This window comes from Capricornis sumatraensis, chromosome 2 (genome assembly GCF_032405125.1).
Source record: "Capricornis sumatraensis isolate serow.1 chromosome 2, serow.2, whole genome shotgun sequence".
NCBI classification, from domain to species: Eukaryota; Metazoa; Chordata; class Mammalia; order Artiodactyla; family Bovidae; genus Capricornis; species Capricornis sumatraensis.
In genome coordinates this window covers 91,327,350-91,351,749 of record NC_091070.1, presented here as the reverse complement: position 1 = coordinate 91,351,749, position 24,400 = coordinate 91,327,350, and the positions used below count along the sequence as shown (strand labels likewise).

The 24,400-nt window shown below is 39.5% G+C and overlaps 1 protein-coding gene across 1 annotated transcript in view; it reads right to left on the bottom strand.

Moving 5' to 3' along the window:
- Positions 1–15,696, bottom strand: part of AP3B1 (adaptor related protein complex 3 subunit beta 1) — a 239,403-nt gene extending 223,707 nt beyond the window's left edge. Inside the window, exon 1 of the mRNA XM_068963860.1 lies at positions 15,502–15,696. Coding sequence (XP_068819961.1) covers positions 15,502–15,629 — 128 coding nt within the window. The 5' untranslated portion in view covers positions 15,630–15,696. The remainder of the gene's footprint in view (positions 1–15,501) is intronic.
- Between the last annotated feature and the right edge of the window lie 8,704 nt (positions 15,697–24,400).

Here is a 24,400-nt window from a genome sequence, read left to right as displayed (position 1 = left end):
ATTTATTTTAGTATCACAGAGTCTGTAGGAAGCATGTGGAGTTATTCACTATTTAATTAATAAGGAAACTGAAGCTCAGAGAATATAAGGATAACATGCAAGTAAAAAATTACACATGTAAGAAATTCTAAACATAATTTTCAAGTATACCACCACAGATTAAAGAACAGCAAAGAATTAAACTTGAGTCCTGTTTTGAAATCCAACATTCTTCCCATTTACTAAGAAAACATTTCAAGAATTATAGAATAAGTATAAAATCCATAACCTATGGTACCACAATACTTCCCTAATTTTTATAATTGACCACAAGAAAACTGTTGCATTTTTTTTTCATTTTAAATTCAAAATTTTGTGAAAAGAAAATTGATCACTGGAACCATAATAAACACTAATTCTAACTATTCTCAGTAGTAGTCTAAAGCATCTGTGATACACTTCTGTCTAAGTCAAAATAAATTTTATTTTCACTGACATTACTTTGACTATATTTGGTTAACATTATCTCATGTAGATTCATCAGCTCAAAATTAATTAGTATTACAGAATAGTGTATTCCATCCAAACAATTCATCTTTGTTGGCTCACATGCCCCAATGATACTGGCATGCCACTGTAACAATGGGCATGGTGCCATAGGAGCAGATGGGCATAAACACAGACATGCCAAAGAGTCAGTGTGTGCATCAAGTATGAGTATTATTATTAGATTTTCCTCCAAGAAATTCATAAACTACAGTAAAATAAATCTAAGTTTTCTACTATGCTCATAAGATATGCCGACTCAAAGCTAGATTAATTTTTAAATCCTTAAGAAGAAAAAAATCAACTTTCCAAGGCCACAGAAGGCAAGTTTTCCATCTGATGAGTTTGGATTAGCCTTCTGTTTAGGGAATTGAGGAAACCAATATGCAATCTCTACCTTAGATAAGCTTTGTCCCTGAAGCACTTGAAAATCTCAGTAAAAAATTCAGTTTTGAAAAAATCACTTGGCACTGTTTTCAAAATGAAACAGTTGTGAGATCTGTTGAACAACAATGTGAGTATACTTAACACTAATGGATTATATACTTAAAAATCGTTAAGATGGTAAATTTTATGTTATGTATTTTTAATCACAATTTTTTTAAAAAGTCACACAGGCCTATCAAGTTTCCTGATAAAGGCCATGTAGGCCTAGAAACAGAAAAAAGTCCTACAATTTCCTACGACAGGAAAAAAAATCTGAAAATGCAAATCACTGAGCTTTACATGTTTATTTTAAATTCTGCATTCTGTTGGAAAAAACTATTGTTAATTTTCAAAAGATTTATTTCCACATGTATTTTAAATTTTTTAAATATAAAACACGATATTGACCAAATAAAACTGAAAATTTTTATAATTTGTACCATATTAATGAAAAGTTTAAAATACTAAAAATGCTAAAAAAAAGGGGGGGGAATCATTTGTAATCACTATTATCCAAAATCAATTGTTAAGTACTATATAAGGTACCAAGAAAAATGGCTTTGTGTGTGTATGTGTGTATCTGTGTGTGTAAACAAAATCTATCTCTGACTTCCAGAAATTTAACTACATTTTCTTTTTAAAGAAATGTTCAAGGATCCAATCAGCTTGGGAAATCCAATCTGTTATTCTGTAACTACTGATACTGTCAGACAGGCAGAAAATCTAAGAACTGTCTATTTTTCACTTTACTTACTATTTTTTGAGATTTTTTTTTTATGTAGACCATTTTTAAAGTTTTTATTGAATTTGTTACACTATTATTGCTGTCTTATGTTTTGGTTTTTTGGCCACGAGCCATGTGGGAGCATAACTCCCTGACCAGGGGTCGCACTTGCACCCCCAGCATTGGCAGGTAAAATCTTAACCACCAGACTGCCAGGGAAGTCTCTGCTGCTGCTGCTAAGTCGCTTCAGTCATGTCCGACTCTGTGCGACCCCATAGATGGAAGCCCACCAAGCGCCACCGTCCCTGGGATTCTCCAGGCAAGAACACTGGAGTGGGTTGCCATTGCCTTCTCCAATGCATGAAAGTGAAAAGTGAACGTGAAGTTGCTTAGTCGCGTCTGACTCTTAGCGACCCCGTGGACTGCAGCCCACCAGGCTCCTCCGTCCATGGGATTTTCCAGGCAAGAGTACTGGAGTGGAGTGTCATTGCCTTCTCCAGCGAAGTCTCTAATTTACTTGTAACTGACCACAGCATTTGTATCATCTTATGGCTCCCCAACTCTGTCTCTAGCCTAAGTCTTCCCTAAGCTTGACTCATGTATCCAACTGTCTATTTATTATCTCTACTCGGATGCCTAATAGGTGTCTCACACTTAATGTGCTCAAGCTCCTGAACATCTCCCCTCTTTAAAAAGTTCCTCTATATACACTCTTCTTCATTTCAGTTGATACCAATCCCAAACTTCCAGCTGTTTAGGCAAAAAGCTTGTGTCCATCCTCGATATCTTTTTCTCTCACACACCATCATCCAGACCATCAGCCAATCTCATTGGATCTACTTTCAAAATATATCCAGAATCCAATCACTGCTCCCCACTATCACCGATCGGACCAAGGCATCACCTTTTCTTGCCTGGATTACCGTAGGGTGTCCTTGCTGGTCCCTGCCTCAGATCTGCAGTCTATTCCTAGTTCAGGAGACAAAACGATATATTAAAAACATAAGCTGGGTCATCTCACTCTTCAGTTCAAAACCTTCCAATGGCTTCCTTCTCACACAGAGTAAAATCCAAGTCCTTACAAGGATGTACAAAGAGCCCTACACAATCTCGTCCTTACCTCTCTGACCTCATCTACTACTTCCCCCTCTTCCTTCATTCACTCTGTGCAGACATACTGGCCTCTTTGCTACGCTCCCAGGTCAGAAATTCTTCTGCCTCAGAGCCTGAGCACACACAATTCCTCTGACTGAAGACTTCTTTCTCCCCAGACATCTGCAAGTCAATCCCTCACCTACTTCAAGTATTCACAAGCATCTTTTCTTCACCCTGCTATTTCAAACTCAACCCAACCTCCATCTTAATTCTCTATCCTTTCCCTGCCTTATTTTTCTCTCTATAGCTCCCTGTTATCAAATGACTGACCATATATTGACTTATTTTATTGCTTATCTTCTTCAGATTGGAATATACTCCATGAAAGCAGGCATTTTGCCCACTGATTGATTAATCCCCAGCATTAAGAAGAGTACCAAGCATAAGAAGGCACTCATACTTGTTAAATGTTAAGTTACTTCTATATTATTTAGGTTATAGAAAGAAACATTAGAAATGAATAAAAAAATGGTCCCAAGTATTCTACAGACCATAACCTCTTTGAAAAAAGAAACACATCTGGCACACAATGGGCACTTAATAATGACTGACTGACTTCTAAATGCCCAATCTGCTCAAAACCTTCCAATGGCTTCTCTTCACACTCAAGAGTAAAATCCAAAGTCCTTACAAGGCCCTACACAATCTGACCCCCAACCTTCTACTCCTCCCCCTACCCTTCCACCCCCATAGTACTAAATCTCCCCCTCATTCTTTATGACTACATCCTTAACCTAGGCTTTAAGAAATTTTAAGTAACCTATTCCTAGAGTAAAGCTCTGCCAACCCATGATCTTGGGACCAGCCTTACTCATAAGCCTCTCGCTTATTCAGCTGGCATGCACTCAGCTGCCAGATTAAAGACACAGGCCTTCTAATTAGGTCAGTCCCTATCAGCAATACAAGTAATCGGCCCATCAATAAACAGACATTGACTATAAATTGTCCACTTTTGTAGATCTATGAACTCTTTCCAGCTGACATGTTAAATAAGTCTTCCCTAAGCACATAACCCAAAGAATGTTATTCATAATAATGTGAAACATAGGAAAATCATTTCCTTCTTGATTATTCTACTTTGGGCTCTTCACTTTAAATTTTGAATTTGGACTGCAGGCAATTTGTTTTTGTCGGTAGCTCATTTATATTCACAATTGCAATACTGTCAAATTATTTCACTATAAAACATTTGTCATTCCATGAGCATTTGTAACTTTTCTGCAGTAAAAAAAGAACATTTCAACCCACCATCTGTCTGATCTTTTCGGTTTTACTCATTCAGTTCTAGCAATGTTACCTCAAATTCTAAATATTTTTAGAAATAATATCTCACATCCTGGGATTTATAATAGTAATGCTTGATTTTAAATATTCTAGATTTTCTCCTTAGATTTCACAAAATCAGTGTTCTTAAAATAACATATTCTATATTTTCTTGGTTGAGTATTTAAGATAAACTGTAAAATCAGAACTGAATCTTCTCCCAGAAGAAATGCAAGCTAAGCAAATAAAATAGAAAACCTATAATCTATTGCAAAGCAGGACTCTGCAGTGTTTCATCACCTTTTTTGTTCAATGTGGTAAAATCTTATTTGATTTGAAGAACATTTCAAGAATTAAATTATAGGAACCCTACTGCACCACTAAAAGTGACAATTCTTAACCTGAATAGCTAGCCCTCTGTAGAACTGACAGTCTTACTTCCATGCAGACAAAAACAACTAATTCATCTACCCAGAAATGAACTGCAGATATCATTACATAGCTTCTTCTTTTGTTAACAGCCATCTTGGAAGAAACGACATTTACTTCGTAAAAGAGCAATAAAAACACTGAAGTTGGGAGTTGCCTAGTGGCCCAGTAGCTAGGACTCAGTGCTCTCACTGTCACGGCCAGGATTCAACCCCTGGGCAGGGAACTAATATCCCACAAGCCACACAGTGCGGCCAAAATAAAATAAGCACTTAAACTGCCTTATATTTCATATGTTCCTTGTAAATAAAAACATTAGGGCCCAATCTACATATACAGCATGGCAACGACGCTGTTAACATTGCTATAACTAGATTAAGTGGCCATAAATTCCAACAAGCTAAGCAGAATTAACAAGATGAGCAGTTATCAAAACTGGAGTTATCAGAACTCAAAGGAATTAAATCTTCAGAAATCGAAGATGATGACAAGGACAAAAATATGCTACAGAAATCATTAATGGAGTATATTTTCATACCAGCAGCACCGAATTCCTAAACACAAGAGAAAGAAATTCACAATGAAGAGCCTGTGCCCCTTCATAATATGCTAACAACTCAGAACTCCAGCATTTTCAGCATCTCAAACTAAAATGTTTGACATTTCAAAATTCCAGCATGTCCATTTTCTTCAGTAAATCACTGTTTACAAAAATAAAGGCTTATAGACACATGTGTATGTATGGCTGAGTCCCTTTGCTGTTCACCTGAAATTATCACAACATTGTTTGTTAATCTGCTATGAAAGTGAAAGCGGCTCAGTGTGTCCAACTCTTTGTGAATTGTCCAGGCTAGAATATTGGAGTGGATAGCCTTTCCCTTCTCCAGGGGATCTTCCCAACCCAGGGATCAAACCTAGGTCTCCCGCATTGTGGGCAGAGTCTTCACCAGCTAAGCCACAAGGGAAGCCCAAGAATACTGGAGTGGGTAGCCTATCTCTGCTCCAGCAGATCTTCCCGACCCAGGAATTGAACTGGGATCTCCTGCATTGCAGGCAGATTCTTTACCAATGGAGCTATCAGGGAAGCCCTGTTAATTGACTACACCCTAATACAAAATAAAAAGTTAAAAAAAAAAACCTCAGTGGGCCAAGTTCACATTAAAATGCACTATTCATTCAGGGGAAAAAAAAATAAAGGCTTATAATAAGTCATTTATCACACTGAAAACTTGAGAATTACTACACAATTTAACACTATATATTTGTACTATTCGTATTAGTTCACATTAGCCTTATCTCACCAAATATATTCTTAAAGGTAAGCTAAAATCTTATCTGCTGAAAACACATAAGAATTAATTGTACTTACGGTATAACCCCACATTTGCAAATAAAAATGCTTTTTGAAGAATGGTATAGACTTCAAAATCTTGATTATAAAATTCATTCAACACCCACATACATGACAATTTTAAGTCAATTAATCCTGACCACAACAAAACCTGAAGCAATGACATAAAGAAAATGGCTGTTTGGGGCCTTCACAGTAATGCAATAATACATTAATAGGGATAGCAGGTTAGGTTTTTCCTTCTGTATAAGGGCCACAGAATCTGGTTGTGTTTATTTTTAACTACACTGGCTAAGTGAAGTGAACTCGCTCAGTCGTGTCTGCCTCTTTGTGACCCCATAGACTGTAGCCTACCAGGCTCCTTTGTCCATAGGATTTTCCAGGCAATAGTACTGGAGTGGACTGCCATTTCCTTCTCCAGGGGATCTTTTCAACCTAGGGCTCGAACCCAGGTCTCCTGCATTGTAGACTGATGCTTTACCGTCTGAACCACCAGGGAAGTCCTGGCTAAAGAGACAGTAAATATAAGTAGAATCTGAATCATTCAATGATCAGGCATTAAGTAAAAGATCTAAAATATTTATTATGCAAAATTATGAGCCAAACACTTTGCTAGGCATCTTCATATAAACTACACTATCTAATTAAGGGATTCGTTGGTGGCTCACAGGGATACTGGTGCCTGGCAAGTGTCATTTAGGAATTCTCTTCTAGTTAACTAGTGTCAGGACCCAGCCCACCCACCAGCTCACAGGCACCAGTCCTGGAACACTCTAGACCAAAGAGTAGCTGAGGGGACCTAGTCCCGCCCATAAACGGGCCAGCTGCCATAGGACCCCCCGAGCCCTCAGGGACCCCAGGACCCGACCTGTCTACCAGAAGGCTCAGGACGCAGCCCACCCACCAATGCGTGAGCAAGAACCCTGGGTCCAGCAGCCCATCGATCCCACCCTCCCCACCTGCCAGCAGGCCAGCACTAGTCCTGGGCCCAGCCTCATCCACCAGAGCTGGGGCACCAGACCTGGCACAAACAAGGCCCTCCAGCCAGTGGGTAGGACAAGCCCACCCACCAGCAGTCTGGCACCAGCTCCAGGACCCCCTGGGCCTGCTCCCCCTACCTACAGGCCGACACCAACCAAGAGTTTAAGGTACAACGTAGAAAAGACAGTCTCTTCAACAAGCTGCATGTAAAAGCTGAGGTTAGAACATTACCTCACAGCATATATAAAAATAAAATCAAAACGGATTGAAGACCTACATGTAAGACCTGAAACCCTAAAACGTCTAGAAAAAGACAGAGGCGGAATATTGACATAAATCATAACTATTTTTTTTTGGACCTGTCTCCTAAGACAAAAGAGATAAAAGCAAAAATAGATGAGTGGATCTAATTAAAAGTGTTTTCACAGCAAAGGAAACAATCAACAAAAGAAAGAGACAACCTATGGAATGGGAGAAAATATCTGCAAATGATATTAGTGACAAGGGATTAATGTCCAAAATATATAAACAGCTCATACAAGTCAGTATCAGAAAAACCACATAACTCAATAAAAAATGGCAAAGATGTGGGGAAAAAAGGGACACTGTTGATGGCACTGTAAAGTGCCGCAGCCATAAGGGTATGGAGGTTCCTCAAAAAATCAAAAGCAGCTATTATACGATTTAGCAATTCCACTCCTGGGTATTTATTCAAAGAAAACAAAAACAGTAATTTGAAAAGATGTATGCACCATAAAAGTTCACTGCAGCATTATTTAAATAGCCAAGATATGAAAGCAATCTAAGTGTCCACTGATAGATGAATGGTCAAAGAACACATGGTGTATATACACACACACACAGACAACACACAGAACACAGTGGGATATTCAGTTCAGTTCAGTTCAGGCACTCAGTCGTGTCCAACTCTTTGCGACCCCATGAATCGCAGCACACCAGGCCTCCCTGTCCATCACCAACTCCCGGAGTTCACTCAGATTCACGTCCATCGAGTCAGTGATGCCATCCAGCCATCTCATCCTCTGTCGTCCCTTTCTCCTCCTGCCCCCAATCCCTCCCAGCATCAGGGTCTTTTCCAATGAGTCAACTCTTCGCATGAGGTGGCCAAAGTACTGGAGCTTCAGCTTTAGCACCATTCCCTCCAAAGAACACCCACCCATAAAAAAGAATGAAATCTTGCCGTTTTCTACAAGATGTAATGACCAAAGGGTATTATGCTAAGGGCAACAAGTCAGACAGGGAAAGATAGACACAGAATCAAGAAAATCAAATGAACAAACATAACTAAACAGAAATAGAATCACAGATACAAAGAACAAACAGATGGTTTGGGGGGAAGAAGGAATCAGTGTACAAAATTCAGTTATAAAATTAATGAGTCACGGGTAATGAAATGCACAGTCTGGAGAATACAGTCAATAAATATGAAGTATCTTTGTATGGCAAGAGATACCAGCTAGACTTATAGTGATCATTTGGAAATGTATAGAAATATTGTACCACTGTGCTATGTACCAAGAACTAACGTAGTATGTGACAGGTCCATTACTCACCAAAAACAAACATACAAACTTACAGAAAAAGAGATCAGATTCGCAGTTACCAGAAGGAGGGAGATTGGGGAGTGGGGGAATTGGATAAAGACAGTCAAAAGGTACAGATTTCCAGTTTTAAGTACTTTATCTCACAACTGGGAATGTACTATACAACATGATAATATAACTAATACTGCTATACTTTATAAGTGAAAATTATTAACTAAATCCTAAGAGTTCTCATCACAAGGGAACAAATTATTTTCTATTTCTTTAATGTTACATTTATATGAGATGATGGATGTTCATTAAATTTACTGTGGTAATAATTTCATGATATATGTAAGTCAAATCATTATATTGTATACCTTAAGCTCCTACACTGCTGTATATCAATTATATCTCAACAAAACTGGAATACAAAAACAAAAAATAAAACAGTGTGTTACTATCAACAAGGCACTGACATCTGGGGCTGTAAAAAGAAAATAAAATGAAGTCAGCAGTGGCTGGAGAGCTCTCTAAAACAGAGCCGGGAGGCCACTGATGAAGTGTGATTTAACAACAACGGCCCAGATGGAATCTGAATTTCAACCACTATCTTAACTAAGGTATCCACAGTATGTGCCCAATGTTCCAGAAACTCAAAATATTTATCCAACCCTTACTCTAAAGTAACTCGTGACAGCCTATTCATTAAGAGCAAATACTTCCTTGCATAGTGGTCAACCATAGTTCTTGCCAGGTGATGACTTTGTGGCTTTCATCTTTATAAGACTCTGGACTCTTTTCCACTGTACAATCTCGAACTGCAAATCTTAAGACCCCAAATAAACTATTTTATTTGTAGCCCTCTGCATTTTCTTGGTCGATAGGACTGGTTCATCTTTACTTTCAATAAAGTTAACTCGAGAACATCCCTATAAAAAGGTTACTCTCATTCAGACACATTTCTATATGCCCCTTGAAAGTGAGAAAAAACAGTGTGGATAGAGCTAGATGTGTTGTCTGTTGTGTGCCCAGCCACTCAGCCATATCCAACTCTTTGCGACCCTTTGGACTGTACCCTACCATAATGTACACACACCAGAGACCCATGTAAAATTCCTAGTAGACTCCACTGAGAAACGCTGATAGTAAAGGTTAAAGAGTTATATGCAATGTAATTTTCGTGGATAATATAAAGCTGACAATAAATAAAATTTAAGTTAAAAAAGTAAGCTAGGCTTTATCATTGGCAGTGCAAAAACACTGACATATTGATTACATCGTACTACACGATACAGTAAGACAACAGAAAAGCATCCAGTCCTTTGGGGCTACATCAGCTCTGCAAACCTAACAAATGAAAAGACCACCCCAGTTTCAGCAAGGACTGAAAAAATGCTACGTTGGTTACCTTTGAATTGTTAAATGGCCACTTTTCAGCCTTCATTCCATCTGCCTTCTCTCAGCAACTCCTAACATAGTTAACCACTTCCTTGCTCCTTTCAGCTTGCTTTTTTTTTTAAAACTTTCCTCTGTTTTCCTAGCCCTCTGAGCACTGTCTCCTTCCCTAGTTGTTCATTCATTCACACCTTAAATATTGATGCTCCCTACAGTTTTGTCTAAACTGCCTCTTCTCCTAAAAAGAAAAGTTCTCCCTGGGCGATTTCATCCATTCTCATACTTTAATTATTACCCACAATTCTAAATGCTGATGCTTGAATCTATATTTCATCTAAACATGCATTTTCTTTTGCAACTCTCCTGGTTTCTATATACTTTGCCTGAAGAACTCCCCCTACTCTCCAACTGGCAAAATTCTTCTCAGGCTTTATGACCTAACATATTACCACCTCAGTGAAGCTTTCAAGACCTTTTCCAAATAGTGTTAGTTACTCTTCTAGTTCAGAAGTCATTTCCACTAGACCATCTTCTGAAAAGCTCACAAAATAGGCAAGTATTATCATACCTCCCTAGAAATAAAGGCACTGAAGTCTGAAGAGATCAAGCAACTTGAACAAAGAAACATTACTACAAGCAGAAACACCAACTTAAACCCAGGTCTTTTCACTCTAGGTCCAATACTCTTTCTAATACACTGTGATGTTCTCAAAAAAAAAAGAGAGAGATTCAGAAATTCAGTAGTTTTACCATTGTTTAAAAAACTAATTAGTATTGTCTGTTTCTAGAAATTACTTTCTAATTGAATGCTTAATCCAAAAACAAATTATTAATAATTACTATTTTAAATTATACACACACAGCCAAACTGGTTAAAACAAGCATTCAAGACAAAAGAAAATATCTCACACCAAACAGAACAGCCATCATAAAAAAGAAAACTACAAATAATAAATGTTGGAGAGAATGTGGAGAAAAGGGGACTCTACTGCACTCCTGGCAGGAATGTAAACTGGTACAGCCAATATGGAGAACAGCACGGACTCCTTAACAAACGAGGAATAAAACTACCATATGACCCAGCAATCCCACTAGTGGGCATATACCCTGAGAAAACCACAATTCTAAAAGGCATATGTACCCTGATGTTCACTGCAGCACCATTTATCACAGCCAGGACATGGAAGCAACCTAGATGTCAATACAGAAGTTGTAGGGGCAGCCGGGGGGTGGGGGTGGGGGTGGGGGATGGGATGTGTGTGTATTATATTTATATATAGGAATATTATTCAGCCATAAAAAGAAACCAATTTGAGTCAGTTGTAGTGAGGTGGATGAACCTAGAATCTGTTATACTGAATGAAATAAGCCAAAAAGAGGAAAACAAACATCATGTATTAACACCTAGTGGCTCAGTCAGTAAAGAATCTGCCTGCAATGCAGGAGACCCGGGTTCAATCCCTGGATCAGGAAGATCCCCTGGAGAAAGGAATGGCAACCCACTCCAGTATTCTTACCTGGAAAATCCCATGGATAGAGGAGCATGGCAGACTACAGTCCACGGGGTTGCAAAGAGACGAATATGACTGAGCAACTAACACCTTCACTTTTATTTCAACACATATATATGGAATCTAGGAAAACAGTGAACCTATTTACAGAGAAGACATGGAGACGCAGAGGTAGAGAACAGACTTCTGGACACTGCTGGAAAGAGAGGCTAGGAGAAATTGAGAAAGTAGTAGCACTGACATTTATATATACTATCATTTGTAAAGTAAGTTAACTGTCAGGAAGCTGCTATATAACAAAGGGAGCCCAGCCTGGTGCTCTGTGATGACTTAGAGGGACAGAACTGGGGGTTGAGAGGGGGAGGCTCCAGAGGGAGGGAATACAAACACACAAAAACACACACACACACACACACACACACACACATATAATTATGACTGATTCGTGCTGATGTGTGGCAGAGACCACCTCAAAACTGTAAAGCAATTATCCTCCAGTAAAAACATCACCACTGCAGACATTGTAGTAAAGACTGGTGCAGGAGATTCATACACAGTGGCTAAGTACAGGGGATGGTGGATCAAATGAAGAGCAGAACACCTGTATGATCTCAAAGTGTCCCCCCATAGGTAACTAGAAAAAAATCCTATAACGGGGAAAATTAACATTATAAAGGTGGGCACCCTATGCCTCCTGACACAAAAGTCTAAGAAGGTAGTATTGCAGCCTGGGATATTTAGCAAGAGTCAAAACGTGAGGAAACACCAGCAAAGGCAAACTGATTAACATGCTATAAAGTAATTGGCTTGTGTTCTTCAAAAATATCAAGGCAGTGAAAGACAAAGGCTAAGTAACTATTCCAGTTTAAAGGAGATTAAAGAGATACGAGAACTAAGTAAACTATATAATCTTGGACTGGATTCTACACTAGAGAAAAAAAATGCTAAAAAAAATTAAAAGTATTTATTGGGACAAATGACAACACAGGATTATAGACTGTAAATTGTACTAATGATAAACTTCCTAACCCTAACAGTGCTGCAGTTGTGAATGAGAATATCCTTGTTCTTAAAAAATACATGCTAAGGTATGAGGATAAAGGGACATGGTGTATACAACCTGTTAGGTAAAAGACCAGGACACCAAAAGAGTGTCTAACAGGCTTTTTAATGGTGAAGCGCTCCAGGGCGGGGTTCCCGGACCCCAACGAGGCAGGTCGAGGAAGTCCGCGCCCAGACCATGTTGGGGGTGGTTGCGAGGGATGGTCAGGCTAGATGGACGGGGATTCGGACAGGTCGCCAGGCCGAGGCATCGCGGGCTAACAGGTCCTTCTATGTGGCTGGGGTGGGGCGGCTTTAGCTGGTGAAGTGTGCTGTCATTGGTCCCAGGGATCTGGGAGGCTCCTTCCATTAGGGACTTCCCCTGCCGGTGGGAGGGAGAGGAGGGGCGGCCCATCATGGCCCCCGGGGTCCGGCCTTACACAACCTATTCTCCAATGGATCAGAAGAGATAATACGAATGTGTGTATGTCTGTGTGTGGATGGAGAAAGAAAGAGAAATAAAGCAATGTAGTGACTTTTAAAAAACTGAGCCTACATCAAGAGTAGTTCTCTATTATTCTTGCAACTTTTTTGCAAACTCAAAATCATTGAAAGTAAATCATCAAAAATGAGACCAGAGGTTGTGGGAGAAATGGGTGAAGAAAGTCCAAGGCACAAAGTTCCAGCTATAAAACAAATAAGTCAGGGGGATATAATGTACAGCATGGTAACTACAGTTAATAACTACAGTTAATACTGTATTACATATTTGAAAGTCACTAAAAGTGAATCTTCAAAGTCCTCATTCGAGGGGAGGGGGGAACCAAACTGTAAGTATGGTGACAGATGTTAACCAGACTTGCTGTGGTGATAATTTCTCAATATATAAAAAAATCTACTGAACATTATGGTGTATATCTGAAATTAACATGTTGATGTCAATTATACTTTGATTAAAAAAAATCACAGCACAGGATTAGGGTAAGCTTGAAGTTTTTTACATAAATTTTGTCATTTGGGTTTTTTAAAAAGGCAAGAAATATCACATTTTTATAAATGAGAGAATGTAAGCTCAAGAGAGGTTAAGTGACCACTTCCAGAACACAGGTCCCTGTTTCTGTACAACTGCACTAGTTTGCAATTCAATGGCCAAAATGTTTCTAATTCCTGAAAGCCTCAAGGTCATACACTCTCTACGACTAGTAAAGTTTTAATGATTTGATTGCATTCTCTAATAAGATATAATTATTTCCTTCTCCAGGGGATCTTCCCCACCCAGGAATCAAACCCAGGTCTCCTGCATTGCAGGCAGATTCTTTACCAACTGCAATACAAGGGAAGACCAAGGTACAATAAACTTTGTCAAGCAGCATATCCAAATACTCAAGAGAATGGGCTCTGAGATGAGACTGTGAGCTCAAACTCAGGCAGCACAGTGTTCTAGTTCTGTTATCTTAGGCAAATTAACCATTTGTGCTCTAATTTTCTCATCTGCAAAGTGGAATCAAAGCATTTTTGGGTTGCTCTATATCCTCTGTGGCACCTGAAAGTCACAGAATAATTTTCCGTAAGTCACACTCACTCAGCCAGACAGTTGTCAGGAGGACCAAATGAGATAATCAATGTAAACTAGTGTGCAGAAGTACTCAAAGTCAGCTATTTTTATTTCAACTCCAACATGCTCAGTCGCCTCAGTAACACTGGTCACAGTCAAAACCACACATTTTTTTCAATATTAGACCCAAATCTGACAAAATAGGAAATGAAAGGCTCTAAGAGGAAAACACCTTAGAAGTTCACAATCCATAAAAGTAAATCAACTGTAAGCATATCACATGCAAAACAGACTCTACAGACTTAAACATTAATTTAACAGTTGAAATATCTGCTAATAGAACAACAGAACTGCAACAAGCTTCTTGTTGGAATAATCCATCATCTAAATGCATAGAAGGAAAAATGAAAAATTTCTGAAGTTACATTACTTATAAACTTTGCTAACCTGAGAATAAGGAAATAAACAAAAAACTCTATTCCACACACTTCACACAGATTTCAGTTAGCTTAATACAATCAAAATGTAACCTCAACTTCAACTACTAGCAATTTCCAGAATGCCTTCTAAAATAAATGTTTAATTACATTAAATTTTAATCAAATAATTATTTAATTAAATAAAATGAATTTTAATTTATCTTTCTGACACCGCAAAGCCACCAGCATAGCTACATTACCTTAAGTTCAGCATAAATCTAGTGTCAGCTTATTATGTTCAGTAAGTACTGAGAGATTAAAAATAAGAAAAAATGTAAAAATTATTACCAAAAAATGCAAAGTTACCAGAATTCTGTAAGTTTAAAATCACTCCCTCTCCCTCACCACACACACACACAAAAAATGAGCGGGGTGTTTTCTTTCCCTTTTTCGGTGATACTTAAAATACTCGTAATAACTTTAAAAACACACACACACACGTATACACTGTTTAGGGTTCATTTTTTAAATCCACATTATTTGCAAAATTGTGCCACCTGCCCACACTCTAAATATTCTCCTCATACGCTTCTTACTGTTTCCGAGCTTTGTTTTTTGGTTTGGGGGTTGTCTTTTACTTTTGGTGGGGGGTTTTGTTTTTTCTTTTTTGGTCTGTAATGCAAAAGACATTTTCCGGGAACACTGGTGTCTGAATAAACCAGCTTGTTCATTCATAAAGCGCCTAAAACACCTCCTTGCTTCTACACTCAAGAGTCACAGAACAGGTTCCCATAAGACACAATCTAACTTTCCCTCTCAGCTCCCCAAACTTGAATCCTTCCACCCTAGCGAGAGAATTTCTCCAGGTGGCATCAAGCAAACTTTAAACTAGCTTGAAGTGTTTGCTCAAAAATCAGACTCCTGGGCCCCAGACCAATCGGGGTCTTTGGGGGTGGCACCTAAGCGGTCCCAATGGTTCTTTTTCACTAAAGTCTGAAAACTCCTAGAGAACCCCTCCACACACTCAACCCAAACTCCCAACAACTCCCACCACTCCCAAGTGATACCGCGGCAGCAAACGCCCGCTCCGCTCCCGGACGGTCTCAGGGCGACCCTGCCCCTGTCCCGGGAGCCCCAGCCCCTCGGTCCCGTCCCCACACCCCAAACCTTTCTCCTCACTTCTTCATATCGCTGCTAAAGAGGCCGAAGGCGCCGGAGGGGGAAATGGTTGAGGTCGCCTCCTGACCCAGCTCCGTCGCCTCCCCTCCTCCCGACTGCTCATTGTAAGCGAAGCTGTTGCTAGACATCGCTGCGGGGTCGCCGGGTGTCGAGCTGGTCCTGCCCGGGGTTCTCTCTGACGGGCTCCGGTCCCAGCGACTGGAAACAAAACTAGCTCTCGTGCAGAGGGGCGCGCGCAGGCGCTTCCGGACTCGTCACCGCTCCCACAGCCGACCCGGCGGGCCACCCCCTGCGCATGCCCAGTGCGCGGGCGGCCAGAGCCCACCCCCCGGCCACTCCCGGGCCAGACTGGAGTTCCCGCCTCCGGGCTTTCGAGGTAGCCGAGCGGCTCGAACCCAGCCTCTGCGCTGGGCAGGCCCTCAGCGGGCTAGAGACTAAGCTCTTTTTAGAGTTGGGGGGTTTTTTTGGAGACAGATACCCATGTATCCATTTTGGTCCCTTAGGAGATTCCCCGGGCCAGGACACCTCGTTTTTTGGATTCTTGTTGTAAACCAGAAGCTTTCAGATTTCTCCTGGAACACCATTTAACACGCCAGGTCAACTTTGCTAAACTTAATCAGGATTGCTTTTCCTGTTTAGGCTGGTTTCTAATGCTTTCCCTCCAGCCTGCTTAGTCTTGCTGTTACATCTGCCCCAGGCAATCTTTATGCAGAGCTCTGCGTTTTAAGGAAATTTCTAAAACCCTGTCTTTCTGGGATCTGCCACCGCCAAGATGGGATCATTGTGGTTTCAAAGGAAAATCCTGGGGCCATTGGTTCCAAGGAGCTAACGGCGTGCTTCCTACTGGCGTTTGTCTACCAAAAGTAGAATTTAAAAAAAAAAAAAAATAGAGCTGTCCCGAACACCAGAAGTAGCCCATTATCTGGGCACCTCTTTTTGTTCTTCTTGTGGTAGCACTTACTAAAGTTTTAAGGGGAGTCAGGCAGAAAGTTGCCTGGCTCCAGAGTAGCACGTGAGAAACTTTTTCAGGAGTAACTTGCCCCCCTCACACCTGATATTTCGGGGGGATTTCAGAGCATGCTGCGCACTATTTCCACTGCTTCCGGTTTAGGCAAGCTCCGAAACCTAGAGCCTGGAAGTTAGAAACTGTAAGGGGACTAGTGAAACACAGGGCTTCCCTCGTGGTTCAGAAGGTAAAGAATCCCCCTGCAACGCGGGAGACCTGGGTTCCATCCCTGGGAGCGGAAGTTCACCTGGAGAAGGGAATACCTATGCACTCCAGTATTCTCGGAAGGAGGCAATGGCACCCCACTCCAGTACTTTTGCCTGGAAAATCCCATGGACGGAGGAGCCTGGTAGGCTGCAGTTCATGGGGTCGCGAAGAGTCGGACACGACTGAGCAACTTCACTTTCACTTTTCACTTTCATGCATTGGAGATGGCAATGGCAACCCACTTCAGTGTTCTTGCCTGGAGAATCTCAGGGACGGGGGAGCCTGGTGGGCTGCCATCAATGGGGTCGCACAGAGTCGGACACGACTGAAGCGACTTAGCAGCAGCAGCAGCAGCAGCCAGTATTCTAGTCTAGAGAATTCCATGGACAGAAGAGCCTGGTGGGCTACAATCCATGAGGTCGCAAAGAGTCAAACACAACTGAGCGGCTCACACACACACACACACACACACACACACACAGTAAAACACAACCCAGAGGGCCAGTGCGTGGGGCGGGTCCGAAGTGTATAAGGATCAAAATGTGGCCTTCACGTCCTCTAATGGCCACACTGAAAACAATAATCAGTTATCACTACACATCTTCCCCGGTGGCTCAGCAGTAAAGCCTACAATGTAGGAGACCCAGGTTCAATCCCTGGGTGGGGAAGATCCCTTGGAGAAGGAAATAGCAACCCATTCCAATATTCTTGCCTGGAAAATCCCAGGAACAGAGGAGCCTGGCAGGCTACAGGCCATGGAATCTCAAAAAAGAGTAGGACACGACTTACTGACTAAACAACAGCACATACCTACTACTACTAAAATCACCGAAGTCCACAACACTAACAACACCAAATGCTGGTGGGGATATTGAGCACAAGAAACTCTCATTTGTTGCTGGTGGGAATGCAAAATGGTACAGCCACATTGGAAGATAGTTTGGCAGTTTCTTACAAAATTAAACATACTTTTATCATATAATCCACCAATTGTGCTCCTTCGTATTTATCCAAAGGAGTTGAAAACATGTCCATGCAAAAACATGCACAGGTGTTTTTAGCATCTGTATTCATAATCACCAAAATGGAAAGCAATCAAGATGTATCTTCAGTGGGTAACTGTGTAACAAAAATGTGGCACATTCAGACAGTGGAATATTATTCAGCACTAAAAAGAGAGGAGATATCAAGCCATGAAAAGATGTGGAGGAATCTTAAATGCACATTACTAAGTGAAAGAGGGGTTTCCCAGGTGGCTCAGTGGTAAAGAATCTGCCTGTCAATACAAGAAGATGCTGGAGATACAGGTTCAATCCCTGGATGGAGAAGATTCCCCTGGAGAAAGAAATGACAACCTACTCCAGTATTCTTGCCTGGGAAAACCTATAGACAGAGGAGCCTGGCAGGTTACAATCCATAGGGTACAAAGAGTTAGACATAACTTACCAACTGAGCATGCATCCCAGTGAAAGAAGTCAATCTGAAAAGGTTACATATTCTGTGATTCCAACTATATGGCATCTGGAAAATGCCAAACTATAAGACAGTAAAAGCATCAGTGGGTGCCAAGGATTCATTTGGGGAGAGGAGGGATGAATAGGCAGAGAAGAGAGGATTTTTAGGGCATTGAGAATACACTGTATACCATGATGATGAATATGTATCAGAATACATTTCTCTAAACCCACAGAATGAATAACACCAGAGGTGAACCTTATAGACACTGTGAACTTTGGGTGATAATGATGGGTCAGTAAAAGTTCATCAGTTGTAACAAATGACCACTCTAATGAAAAGGTGGTAATGAGGAGGCTGTGCATGGCAACCCACTCCAGTACTCCTGCCTGGAAAATCCCATGGATGGAGGAGCCTGGTGGGCTGCAGTCCATGGGGTCACGAAGAGTCGGACCCGACTGAGCGACTTCACTTTCACTTTTCACTTTCATGCATTGGAGAAGGAAATGGCAACCCACTCCAGTGTTCTTGCCTGGAGAACCCCAGGGACGGCAGAGCCTGGTGGGCTGCCGTCTATGGGGTCGCACAGAGTCGGACACGACTGAAGTGACTTAGCAGCAGCAACAGCAGTGCATGTATAAGGGCAGGGCATATATGGGAAATCTCTATACTTTCCTCTCAATTTTGCTATGAACCTAAAACTTCTAAGAAATAAAGTTTTAACAAAAATTAAGAGTTTAATTTTAAAAAGAAAAACCACACTGTTAACATTGGAAACAAGCATGACTGCAGTTCTAGGTCCTCTAATGGAGAGAGAAGAATGCCCTCCGTATTTCATATTCTGATCAAAACGTGGCAGGTTTTTTATTCATGTTTGAATATTCCTCCAGGGATGAGACAATGAAGCACTTAAAATGTGTTGTTGTCAATAATGATGATATTGATCGATCTATGGAGTTTAATCTACAGCTGATTATTCATGATGATAATGATGATAATGTTGATGATGATGGTATATGCTTAATAGATGGCTTCGGGCTTCCCTGGTGGCTCCGTGGTAAAGAATCCGCCCGCCAATACAGGAGACACGGGTTCAGCCTCTAATCTGGGTAGATCCCATATGCTGCAGAGAAACCAACCCGTGGGCCACAACGATCCTGTGCGCCAGAGCCCGCAAGTCGCAGCTTCCAAGCCACATGCCACAGCGACTGAAGCCTGCACACCCTGGAGCCCATGCCCCACTGAAATGAGAAACCCATGCTGAAGGGTTAATGCGGCCACAATAGGGAAAGTGGAGATGTGCTGCTTGCAAACAAGATGTTCTGCCAAGGAGACGGACACAGCCTTGAGACTGATGGTCCCTTGCAAATAAGGGAACATTCCCTTCTTGTGATAAGGGCTCTGGACAGACTCTGTAGAAGGCCGGAATTTCACTCCCCTTTGCTATACGATAACATGTATGCACCTGCGCTGTACTGAAAAGGCTTATTCATGCAGTCTGGAATTCTGCCTAGGGGGGCTTTATAATAATAAAACCCAAATAGTTTGGGCAGTTCTGTTCTGTTCCTCCGGCCAGAGTCTGTACGTGTCGTCCGTCCTTTGTGTGTGTCTTGTTTTATGTCATTTCACTTGTAATCTCCAACACCATGCACTGCAACTAGAGAGCAGTCCCCATTTGCCACAACGAGAGAAAAGCCCGTGCAGCAACAAAGACCCAGCACAGCCAAAAATAAATAAATAAATGAAATTATTTAAAAAACGCTTAATATGTACCAGGCATAGAAATGACTTACGTATGTTAGTTCATTTAATAGTAAAAGAAACTTATCCGTGAAATGAGGACACTGATACGTGCATATCCTAGAGAATCTTTGGCATATATTTCTTGGCACAGAATGTCTTGGTTGTACATTGTATGTACCTTTATTGAATATCCTCAATTGTTCTCCAATATAATTGTACCAGAGCTATCCTTGGTAGCTCAGACTGTAAAGAGTCTGCCTGCAATGCAGGAGACCCAGGTTTGAATCCTGGGTTGGGAAGATTCCCTGGAGAAGGGAATGGAAACCCACTCCAGTATTCTTGCCTGGGAAATCCCATGGCCAGACCATGGAGTCACAAAGAGTCAGACACGACTGAGCAGCTAGCATATAATTTTAACAGTTTACATTCCCACAGCAATGCATGAGAGATCTTCTTTCCTCACATTCTCACTAACACTTTCTTAAAAGTTTTCATCATCATCAATATGATAGGTATGAATATTGTTTTATTATACTTCATATTCATTTTCATATAATGAATCTGAATACCTTTTAAAATTATTGTTCCATTTGCATTTTGTTTTCTGAGAATTGCACATGAACACACTTATTTGATTTTACATTGAGTGGTTTGCTTTTATTATGGATTTTAAGTTCTTTATTCTTGAGTCTGTTATGTTTAATTCACTGCTTGATTTTATTTGGTAATATTTTAATTTTTTCACACAGACTAGTATCGGAAATTGAGCTACAATTTTTTACATTGTCCTTAAATAGTGTGAGTATTATGATTATATATTCCTCAAAATACTTGTTGGGTAATTTTTCTCTGGATTCTTATGTACAGGATGTAAAATAAATATTCCTTTCAAAAACAGATGAAACTTTATCACTGAAAAGATGCTAGAGAATTGACAAGAGAAGACTTGAACTCCTTTATGCCTTAAGATTCTAAGACTGTTACAGAAGTATTCTTACAGAAATGTACAAAAATACATAAAAATAGTAACTACATTGGTTGAGGTCAAGCTCTCACATTCCTTCAGAATTCAAAAATCTTACATATAGTTGTGATATTTTCTCATAGGAGAAATGTTATGCTTCTATCCAGAAGAAACTTCAGCTCTAATAGAACCAAATTATTCTTTGATCTCTGTTACCAAGCCCAAACCAATTTTTTCTGTCTCCTACTGACATATAGAGAATCTCAGGATCATTGTTAACCATGCTGTTTTTTCAAAATGTTTTTTTCCTAACATTTTAATAAAATCTGTATTGAATTCTAATTTCAGTTTCTGTTCATTTGAATCCCCATGATAATAGTTGTTAAATTTGGTATATACATATTTTCGAACTTATTTTCTAAGCATAGAAAAACGAATTATACATGTGTATCTTTTACCAACTGTCAGTTAAAACTGTATTATCAGTCTGCATCTTATTTTTTTTTAATGTATTATGGAAATCTTTCAGTGCCAATTTATATGGCTGCCTCATTTTTTAAAACATATATGTAATATTTCATTCTATGGATACATTTTTATTTAGTCAGTAGCCTATACAATAACATTGCCCATACATGTATTTGTACACTAGCATCAGTTTTTCCATAAAGTAAGATCCCAGAAGTCCAATAGCTAGGTCCAGTGATGTACACACGTAAAAATTTTGATAGTGCCAAATTTAAAAGCCAAAAGGAGGATTCCAATTATCTCTTCTACAAATATTCCTCTGTTTCATCATACCCCTTCTAGCAATGAATACTGTAAATATTTTTAACATTTGTTAATCTCATTGGCAAAGTATAAATAATAAGATCCTCATTATTATTTAAATTTTATTTTAATTGTTTTTCAGTTGCTAGGTCATGTCTGACTCTTTGCGATCCCGTGGACTGCAGGACGCCAGACTCATCTCTCTTCCACCATCTCCTGGAGTTTTACTCAAATTCATGTCCATTGAGTTGGTGATGTCCATATAATAATGCATTGTCCAAATTTCAAACTTTTAAGACTTTTTATGAGCTAGTCATAATTTTACTGAAAGAACACATATAAACCAGGCCTTTCCCAGGGAAACAGGACTGTATAATTACTCCAAATGTGATGGAGTTAAAGCATACGTTAAATGAATTTTTTTCTTTTAATTATGTAGAGTTGACATTTGCTTATTTTCAAATGAGGTATAGGTCTTTTTTATTTGTAGGCATATTATAGATAGTAAATGTTAACCTTTTCTCTATATTCTGGGAGAATATAAGCTATAAAACATGGTTCAAAAAGTAGTAGGAAACATGAATAGACTAAATAATTATAGAAAAAAATTTTTTAAGTTGTCAAAAATCTACCACTAGAAAGATACCAAACCAATATAGTTAGTTCTATTAGGCCTAAAACGATTTCCAGTGTCTGTTACATTAAACTATTACTAAATTTTTAAAAAGAAAAAGACAAAGCACTTTCAAATTCATTTTGTAAGACTAGTATTACTAATATCCAAGCCTGATATTTTAGTACCAAATAAGGAGACATACAGACTTTCTAAGTAATATGCTAAACTAATATTAAAGGAAAACCTAAAACTACCCAGTAGGTTTTGTGTATAACAAAAGAACCTTAAACATTAAAAAACTGATTATACTTAGTAAATGCAGTATATATATTAATAGATATTAGAAATGGATTTAATAATACTGAATCTGTTTTTCTGACTTAAAGAAATGCTTGGTAGCCCAGGAAATGGAAAGCAGTAGTGTTACCATTATTGTGCATATACGGAAGTCCCCATTTATCCACAGTTTGCTTTCCATGGTTTCAGTTACCTGCAGTCAACCACAATCCAAAAATATTGAATGAAGAATTCCAGCGATAAACAGCCATGCATTTGAAATTGCATGCTAGTCTGAGTGATATGATGAAATCTTGTGCTGTCCCACTCTCTTTTGCCCAGGACATGAATTATCTGTCCAGCATTTCCACGCTATATACACTACCTGCTCATTGGTCGCTTAGTAGCAATCTTGGTTATCAGTATCACAGGGCTTGTTTTTAAGTAAACCTTATTGTTCTTAATAATGGACACATAGTGCAGGAGTAATTTTGCTGGCAATTTGGATATTCTCTTACTGTGCCTAAATTAAATGTTATCATTGTTATGTATGTATAGAAGAAAACATAATATAGGGTTTAGTACTACTCATGTTATTAGGCATCTGCTGGGCTTTTTTTTTTTAACATATAAGGGAGTGCGCACTAAGTCACTTTAGTTGTGACCAACTCTTTGCGACCCCATGGACTGTAGCCCACCAGGGTCCTCTGTCCATGGGATTCTCCAGGCAAGAATACTGGAGTGGGTTGCCATGCCCTCCTCCAGGGGATCTTCTCGACTCAGGGATGAAGCCATCATCTCTTACATCTCCTGAACTGACAGACAGGTTCTTTACCACTAGCACCATCTGGGAAGCCCAGATAAGGGAGTACCTCTACCTAAATGTTGTATGTATAGGTTATGTTAAAATATTTCCACAAACATACAGAGTAAAACACATTACTATTTAATAGTGAAACACAAAAGTATTCCAACTACAGTCAGAAAAAGAATAGATATACCTAGTAACAGCATTACCATTTAATACTATCAATTCTAGCTAATACAGTAAGAAAGATAAACAAAAAATAGATAGTGGAAAAGAAAAATTATAATATTTATAGATAATATGATTATCTTGCTGGAAAATCTAAGAGAAAAGTAATAGACCTTTATGTTGATTCAGCAGAGTGGCCAGATTCAAAATCCAATAGCAATCCTACACACCAATATCCACGTATAAAATGTAATTTTAAAAGACCCTCTTCCACAGTAGCAACAAACAAGCCTTAGAAGTTTACAAGACATAAGTGAAGAAAAACTATACCATTTTACCGAAGGGTGGACAGTGGGAAAAACATCTGAGAAGAGAGTCTGTGATTCTGGATAGGAAAACGGACCTATAATATTTAACACAATTACCATCCAAATTCAAACTTTTTTACCAGACAAACTAAACCTAAAGTTCATCCGGACGAATAAACACAGCTTGAAGAAAGAAACTGGAGATGAGCATTAGGAGGAGTACAGCATGACGAAGGAATTACCCTTCTACTCACATAAATGGACTATAAAGTTGTTGCAATTTAAAAGTTTGGTAGTGTCTCAAGAATCAATAGACTGGTTGATAGAATAGAAATAGACCAACTCTGAGTGAGTATTGACATTATGATAAAGGTAACATTTCAGAACACTTATGAAATAATGTATTATTCAATAAATGGTACTGGGACAATTAATTAGTTAGCTATAGGGTGGAAAAATTAAGTTAGATTTCTGTATTCATTTCTGATGACTGCTGTAAGAAATTACCACAAATCTAGCAGCTTAAACCAACGTAAGTTTAATCTCTTGCAGTTCTGGAGCTCAGAAGATTGAAGTC